Source organism: Hordeum vulgare, chromosome 6H (assembly GCF_904849725.1).
Source record: "Hordeum vulgare subsp. vulgare chromosome 6H, MorexV3_pseudomolecules_assembly, whole genome shotgun sequence".
NCBI classification, from domain to species: Eukaryota; Viridiplantae; Streptophyta; class Magnoliopsida; order Poales; family Poaceae; genus Hordeum; species Hordeum vulgare.
In genome coordinates, this window is record NC_058523.1 from 510,691,195 (window position 1) to 510,699,873 (window position 8,679).

At 49.2% G+C, this 8,679-nt stretch overlaps 1 protein-coding gene across 1 annotated transcript; it reads left to right on the top strand.

The window, feature by feature from the left end:
• Positions 1-474: 474 nt before the first annotated feature.
• On the top strand, positions 475-4,895 carry LOC123401462 (TORTIFOLIA1-like protein 3). The gene is made up of 5 exons (XM_045095287.1): positions 475-1,478; positions 1,573-1,702; positions 2,099-2,616; positions 3,539-3,927; positions 4,420-4,895. The coding sequence occupies exons 1-5, from the start codon at positions 684-686 to the stop codon at positions 4,427-4,429; spliced, it is 1,842 nt and encodes a 613-aa protein (XP_044951222.1). The 5' UTR covers positions 475-683; the 3' UTR covers positions 4,430-4,895.
• The last annotated feature ends 3,784 nt before the right edge of the window (positions 4,896-8,679 follow it).

An 8,679-nucleotide genomic window follows, 5' to 3' on the forward strand; every position in this document is an offset into this window, starting at 1 on the left:
TAGTTTGAGGTATCTATATTAACTTTTCCTCTTCAATGCAAGCTATCATCGTGGTGTCTCATCTAAGATTCTAATACACATGCATATCTACTTTTCACTTTAACTTTTTCAACCTTTTACATCGGACTACATCTTTTCTGTTTAAACACTCACCTCCTGCATAGAATCCTGATTACTTATCCAAACCTTTTTTTTAACATTCGGTCCTACATGACATACGAGGCATCATTCTGAGGTTATGCATTGTAGATGCCCTAAGGTGCATCTTCCTATTTGGGTCTAATTACGTGAATTGCTCTTAACGATGACATGGACAGATTTCTACTCAATGCCGGCGGGTTGATGGGCAGACAAAGCTGCTCTTGGGTGCATACAAAGGGAAGAAAGCAGGAGAAGAAAAGGGCTTAAAAGGGATAAAAAACAAAAGAAAAGCATAAATACATCCCGCCATCCGTCCTGGATCTCCCCTTCCTCTACCCCTACCACGATACCGCCCGCCACCTATTCGGCGTCGCTCCTCAGTGGCTGGCTTCCATGCCACTCCTCGGTGCCGCCTCCTCCTCCCCCCTAACCACCCTCGCCCCGCACCGCACGCGCCATTAATATAACCCGGCGCCACTTCTTGGCTCCTCGCCGAGCCACTCCACCGCGCGCCAGGTGCTGCTCGAGTTCGCGCCCGCGCCATGGGCACCGCCGCGCGCCCGCGCGGCGCCCCCGAGCCGCTGAAGCAGCGCGTCAACCGCTGCCTCCTCCGGCTCTCGGACCGCGACACCGAGGCCATGGCGGCGGCCGAGCTCGACGCCGTCGCGCGCGCCCTGGCGGCCGACGAGCTCGCGGCCTTCGTCGCCGCCGTCTCCGACGCGCGCCCCACCGACAAGACCCCGCTCCGGCGCCACTCGCTCCGCCTCCTCGCGCTCGTCGCCGCGTCGCACCCGCGCGACGCCGTCGCGCCCCTGGTCCCGCGCATCCTCGCCGCCGCGCTCCGCCGCGTCCGCGACCAGGACTCGTCCGTGCGCGGCGCGCTCGTCGACGCCGCCCGCGCCGCGGCGGCCGCGTCCGCGTCTGCCGCCGCCGCGCTCGGGCCGCTCGCGGACGCGCTCCTCCACGAGCAGGACCAGTGCGCGCAGCTCGCGGCCGCGCTCGCCACCGTCGCCGCCGTCGAGGCATCCCCGCTCACCGCCGACCTCGCCTCCTACCTCCACAAGCTCCAACCCCGCCTCCTCAAGCTCCTCCGCAGCAATGCCTTCAAGGCCAAGCCCGCCCTCATCAGCCTCATCGGCGCCTCCGCGGCCGTGGCCGGCGACGCCCAGGTGACCGCTTCCATCCCGTGCCTCCGCGACGCAATCGCCAGCGACGACTGGGCGGCGAGGAAGGCCGCGGCCGAGGCGCTTGCCGCATTTGCCCTAGAGTACAAGGATCTTCTCATGACCCACAAATCCTCTTGCCTCGCCTATTTCGAGGCTAGGAGGTTTGACAAGGTTGGTCCTCTGTCTGCTTGGATCTGCGTGGTGTGACATGTTTTTCTGGATCTGTGGTTCGACGCTTAGATTTTCGTTTCGGTGTTCAATGTAGGTCAAGATTGTGCGGGACTCGATGAGCAGGATGATCGAGGCGTGGAAAGAGATACCAGACATCGAAGAGGAAGAATTATCCTCATGTACGGCGCCGGCGTCACTTTCACAACGAAGATCTTCTCTCGCAGGTGATGCACCTGACGTGGAACATGTCAAGTTTTGGTTGCTACTTGTGCAGATCTGATAAATTTACGGTTGGCTCAAGTAGTCGTTTATACTCCCTCCGTTCCTAAATATAAGTCTTTTAAAGAGATTTCACTACGGACTATATAGACATATTTTAGAGCGTAGATTTATTTATTTTATTCTGTATGTAGTCTGCAGTGCAATCTCTAAAGAGAACTATATTTAGGAACGGAGCGAGTATACTGCTAACAGAAAAGAGCCATATTATTGTGGATTTATTTATGAATAGGAAAATCATGTGTTGTACTAACTGTATTTGATTTCCCAATAAAACTCTGAACTGTTGGGGCTCTGCTGTTTCTTTCTTTTTTGACACAAATCATCTTGTGATCAAGCAGGGAGTGTAAGTGATGGGAGATATCCAGCTGCTTCCTTGGGCTCAAACTCCGTCCAGTCAGCGACGAGGAAGAATAGATTACCTACGAGCAGGTCGCCTCCTCCTGATGTGTTACCTGGTGTCACAAGAAAGAACAGCCCCTCATCCATCAGAAACAAGAGGCTGTCACCGCCTTCAAACCGCAAGGTAGGCCAAGCGAAGAATTGCGACTACAAGGCTGACACTGCAATTGCACCTGATGCTACCCCGATCAAAGAGGTGACGGAGGAGAAGCTTCTGAAAGGAGGCAATCTGAGATCTAGGCTGGAAACAAGGAGGGCGCTTTTCCAGGGCAATGAAGCGAAGGCTGGTTCGCGAGTTGTTCCGTATGAATGTGGTGGTAACTTGGAAGAGATTTCTGAGGTTGAAGGTGGTTCAGAGAGGGCTCAGTCAGGCCTCAAAGACGAGGGCTTGTCAGAGATCAGGACACAGCTGCTTCAGATTGAGAAACAGCAGAGTGGTTTGCTTGATCTTCTCCAGGTATTTTCTTTTGTGTGTGTTGGACATTATAATTTACAATTCTATTCAACTAGGACCATAAATTTCGTGTTAAGGGCAAAAAAAAAAAAACAGACAGTACTAGCTGTTCAAGCAGGTTTAGCATGTTCTTAGGGTTTGGTCGGCTCATATTTATTAGCAAGAATGTACAGTTGCTTTTAAAAAGTGGGTAGTGGCTGGTGGTCAGTACGCTCGATCTTTGGGCCTTTGAATAACTCCAGAACTTTATGCATGGCAATATGGCATTCTCTGCAAGGGTTATAGGTTTTGTAACCATGAAAAATGTCTGCAGAAATTAGTAAGTAAAAAAGATCCTCATTGGCATTGGCTATTTTACAAGTGTGATGAACTTCAGGAAAGCTAAGTTAGGCCTAAACTGGCTCTAGTTGAGATATTCAATTGAAATATTTGTGTTGGTCGTGTGAAGAGGTACACTTATCTTTCAGTATAAATGACTTGAATATGTCTACGTGACACTAGTCAAGTTGTGACATTGACAATTTCATATTACAGAGGCAACCTGGCCAGGAACATGACTTATGCTATATGACAATGTCTTAATCAGCCGCGGCTGCATTACCTTTGAGCAATATATTCAGGTGGGGGAACTCCCCCCCCCCCCCCCCCCGGCGGTGATTCCTCAAAAAAAAAAAACAATGTCTTAATCTGCAATTATCATCAATTTGAATCTGGCCTTGCAAAAAAGTACAATTTTATTTATTTATTTTGCTGATTTTATCTGCATCTGCCATCCATCACTTGATATGTCAAATTGCAAGTCTTTGTACTCCTACGTAATTAGTAGCCATGGGCCTTATAAGCAGTAACTCACCTGGCATGCTTCTGATACATTACATGTGTGTTGGAAGCTTATCTGACACATTTTATTCATCTTATTCATCAGAAATTTATGGGGAAATCTGAGAATGGCATGAACTCTTTGGAGACAAGGGTCCATGGCCTAGAGATGGCATTGGATGAGATATCACGTGACCTAGCAGTTTCTTCAGAAAGGATGTCAAGCAGTGAACCCCGTGTGAACACCTGTTGCATTCTGAGCCCAAAATTCTGGAGAAGGCATGATGGTGTTAGAAACTCCTCCAGATTTTCTGCCTCCAGTGTTCCAAACAGCTCGGAGGGGAGCAGAACTTCTTACAAGTGGGAAAGGCAGAAATTTGGAGTTCAGGGTGGATTTGTCACCAACCCGTTAGCCGAGCCAAATATTTCTTCTGTTGGGAGAACTGCGGTTACTCAAGAAGGCAGAAGGAAGGATTTGGCTTTACAGAAGTCAAGGTATTTGTTTTCTTGTGCTAATCATGACTGATTATCTACCTGTCTGCGATTTAGTCAGTGGGATCTGATATGGTGGTTGGAGCAATCAGTTTTATCTATATGACAAATTACGAACCGACAATTACACATCAGCGTAAAAGTTGTACCTCTCTTATATACTTATAATATAGTACATCAAAATGGTGGTTGGGACAATCAGATTTCCTTATATGACAAATTGCGAACCGACAATTACACATCAAAGCAAAAGCTGTACTTTTGTATACATATAATATAATACATTAAGATGATTATTATTAGGTAGTCCAATTATGGTGCCATCTCAATATTATGTGCGCAATGCATATTGGTGAAACTTTCCTTTACGAGACTGCTGGGGTTTCCTTATCATTTCCTACCAAACAACGCTTAAATCTCTATATTTGCCTGGCATTATTCTTCTCTGTCCAACTACTTGACAACTAATTTCTCTATTTCTCCAAATAATTTCAGGGTTGGTTAGGTGAGATGAAGATATTTCGTTTGATGTATGAACCGCTCCAGTTAGAGCATATAACCATCGAGGCAGGTAAAATTTCCATCTTCTGCTGCGACTTTTGGAGGGTTTTTTCTCCTCTATCGCAGCTCAAAGCATGTGGCGTACATGAATCACAGAGATCCTGCTTGCAATGTCAAAGTCACTGAGCTGGGCATTATGTCTGAAGTAGAACTCGGCTTCTTGAGCTGCATCCTCACTTGGGGTTGAAGATACAGTGGCTGAAGCTCCTCTATTAACCAAAACCTGTCTCCGAGGAGGTGGGGCATGAGATGAGAACGACTGTTGTCTTATTTCCGTTCCACTCCAGACTACTTGCCCTACTCCGGAACGGCTATTTCGGTGTAAGAATTCAGTCACAATGTATCACCGTAAGGAACTTATGGATGTATATAGTTTTTGGATAATAAAACAGCTTGGCTTGGCCGTGATCCACCGTTGTTTCAGGTGTGTTTTACAGCTTCAGGAGATGGCAGTGTCACACCCAGTGATTTTGGTTGTGTTACTTGTTATCAATGCTGCTTCACTGCCTCCGTGTACTCTCTGAACTCCCTAGCGTGGCATCGGTACCCGCTGCCTCCAATTAGCATTGTGAGTAGAGTGGAGGACCCGGGCGCCCGTGCACGACTGCCTGGCCCACCATCGACCCGTCAGTCGGGCTCACCACCGACCCCATTAAATACCCGAACCCGTCAGTCGGGCTCACCACCGACCCCATTAAATACCCGAATCGAGAAAACCCTAGACATTCGACAGTTCACTGTCCGTCCCACGCTCCGATTTAGTGGCCGGCGATGGAAGCAGCTCCGACGGGTCGGACGTCGATGAGGAGGAGGTGGCCCTCCGCATCGCGTTGCGCCCGGTCGATGCAGGTCCAAGGAGGCCCCGGTGGTGGTGGATCTGCATTCTTTGGGCCGTCGCACGCCAACGGAGCGCCGACGGCGGTGGATCTGCATCCTCCAGGCCCGTTGTCCGCCGACGATGTCACGGGCCCTTCTCGCCAGGCGCACAACTTCGGCAGCTCCCGCTCCGGGAGGTCCGCTCTAGATCAGGTACGCCGCCCACCTCCACCACCTTCTGCTTCGAAAGCGATGCCCGGCCACTGCTGGGTCCTCGTGCCTGCGTCGGGGACGGGGCACATGAGAACGCCAGAATCCGAGGCGTGTGCAGCCCATCGCGAGCGGCAGCGGGCTAGGGACGGGGGGAGGCGCTGGCCGCGCGGCGTTCGACCTCGAGCACATCGGTCGACCCTGAGGACACGCTCCTCGCGGACGTCCTTCGTCGCTCACTGACAACGACAGAGACGGATCCGCGCCGCCGAAGCGCTCCGATTGGCCATCCAGTTATCGGAGCGCGAGGTAGTGAAAGAGGCGAAGGCGAAGGCGAAAGCAACCCGCCACGCGAAGGACGAGGACGATAGCGACGTCTCCACCACGTCCGGCTCCGATGATGATGACGACGACGTTCCACCGCACGCCGACGCTCCACCGCACGCCGACGCCTACACGAAGGAGGGGCACAATGGCGTGGATGACCGGAAGGGGAAGGGGGCAGCGAGGAAATGGTGTTTTCCTCCGCCCTTCCACGTTTGGTTCATATTTTAATTATGCTTAAGTACTTTGTAGTATGAATTTGCCGATGAACTATGATCCTTTTGGTCGGCGAAGCAATCCGATCTGATGGAAGATGATATCTCTGGTTTTACGCAACGTTGCATGCGTTGTATGGATATGAGGGTTCGGAAATGAGGAATGCGGATGTGGAAGGCAAAAAATAATGCGCGTCCGATCAGCGGGCGCGTCCGTGGGCGTTTAAAGGGTCCGACAGTAAATGCTCTTAGAGCATCTACAGCCGGACATAGCAAATATGACCCCCTAAACGCCCACAAGGCGCCCGGTCAGTGACTGGACGTGTTCATTATTTGTCCGTCCATGCAACACACTTTTCATTTTCTCTCTCGTATGTCCGGTCACTTGCACGCGTTTGGTAGAAAGGAAGAAAGAGAAAGAAAAGAATGAAAAAAGAAAACTAAAAGGTGATTCGGGGTGAGGTTCCGTCCGCGAAATCTCATATCCTTCCTATATTTAAGATGGATATGAGGGTTCGCGGACAATACGGACATATAGGAATGATACGAGGGGTCCGTTTTGGTCATTTTTCCTTCTCTATCTTGTCCGATCACTTAACGGGCGCGTCCACGGGCATATGAGGGATCATTTGAGACGTCCGGCTGCAGATGCTCTTATAGGCTAAGTTCTCGTGCCGATCTTGGGACACCTTCACACGACCTCTATAATGTGGGTCGGGTTGACGATCGCGTATATCGAAGTCGGAGTTGTTTGCTCAGGGTTTAGGAATGACGATGACGTCTTTAGGGGAGGAGTGATGATAATAACACGTGTGTGCTGTCTCAACGAGGCATTCTTAGGAGTGGCGTACGTGGGGTATCTTATGTGTGCCGCTCAGCGGTTGTGAGGGTTTTCATCCAGTTAGCTATAATCAACTCGACAATTTTGATTTCGGAAAACAAGATTAACTTTAATAAAATAGGCTAATCGGCCAAATTCTGCCATTTCAAAGAAATAGGCCGACAAGAAGAGAGATGATACTCTGCGAAGTGCGAAGAGGCAGGAGGAGCATGCTTCTACACAATATTTTCCTTTTTTGAACGAGAAGGGCCTGGGAGGATCAACAACTGCATGGTAAACATAAAGCATAAGGCCCTGTTTGAAACCATAATAGATTATGATAATCTGGATTATGAAGATAGATTATATAATCTGGTTTATAGAAATAATCTAGGTGAACATGTTTGGAGGCCAGATTATATAAACTGTAATCCAGGTCTTACATTGCATAATGACCCGTCTGCCCTCTTTTTTTTAAAAAAAGAGGAGAGTGGTGCTGGTAGGAATGTAATTATCTTCAACTTTACAAGGATAATGGGTCATTAGCAATCCATAATCTGATTTTAGCTGGTGTAGAGTAGATTATGAGTTTTTAATAATCTATCCATCTAGTTTTTATAATCTACATCATAAACTGTCATGTTTGAAGACTGAATAGATTATAAAAACTGGATTATATAATCTGGGTGGTTCCAAACAGGGCCTAAGTACATTGCAGATTACGACTGTACCCAGAAAAGCTAAGATATTACTCTTTTTGTAAATAATATACAACCGCTTAGATCATTAAAGTAGTACAAACCAATCCCCAAGTTATGCAAAAAGAACCCTAAACGGAGAATGAAAGATGTGTCCACGTCACATACAACTCTTGCACAAAATTAACCTTGCCACCGCAGGAGATGAGGCCACTTGGGATTCCAAGATCCCAAGGCCTCCACTGGTTCGTCCCCGGCAACCCACTTCGCGAATATAAGCCATGGACCCTGAACTGGAACCGAGCTGCCTCCTTTTTTGCACATTGCCTCGGAGAAAGATATGTAGCCGCCCTTCGCCCAGAAGAAATGATAATGAAGTGATGATCTCGTTGCAAACGTCATTGCCAATGAGCTGGAACCCAAACAACACATGCCAACTCTCTCGATTTCTCCTGCTTCATCACATGGCATTCAGAACCGGATAAGAACAAAAGGACCTCTTGCAAATTAGAGCAACACACAAGGAACTGTTGGAGGGGACATGAAGGAAATCAGATACCAACGACCAAAGGAACGTTGATACCAACACTGAAGCCATGAACATCACCAAAGCAACATTGAAGCTGACTGGGTTACCGTCGAACCTGCCGATACAAGCCAGGCAACTCGCTGCTCCACCTCCCTTGCCGCTCCATGAGGAGCAATTGGTTCAACAACTCGTGCTTCAAGCCAGCCCGCGGAGGAGTGGCGAGTTGCTGCCGTGGACGAGGTCCGCTCCTCCCGTGCTCACTATCGCTCCATCCACCATCAACATATGCGAAACCATGCCATGCCAGCGGAGAAAGAAGACGGCTATGCGTAGATCGACAAGGTGGCGGCCACCACGTTCGCGGCGCCCGCCAACAACGTGGAAAAGTAAAACATGAGAAGCCGTCGTCGGTTGGGTCACAGGAAGGCCACGACCGGCGCGTCGCCAACGTCCAGAGTCGGTTGATACGTCTCCAACGTATCTATAATTTTTTATGGTTCCATGCTATTATCTTCTCAACTTTGGATGTTTTATATGCATGAATATGCTATTTTATATCTTTTTTGGGACTAACCTATTAAC

Coding starts and splice junctions, on each gene's coding strand:
- LOC123401462 (XM_045095287.1), top strand. CDS start 684: ATGGGCACCGCCGCGCGCCCGCGCGGCGCCCCCGAGCCGCTGAAGCAG. Junction 1,703..2,098: donor ACGAAGATCTTCTCTCGCAG/GTGATGCACCTG, acceptor GTGATCAAGCAG/GGAGTGTAAGTGATGGGAGA. Junction 2,617..3,538: donor GTTTGCTTGATCTTCTCCAG/GTATTTTCTTTT, acceptor CTTATTCATCAG/AAATTTATGGGGAAATCTGA.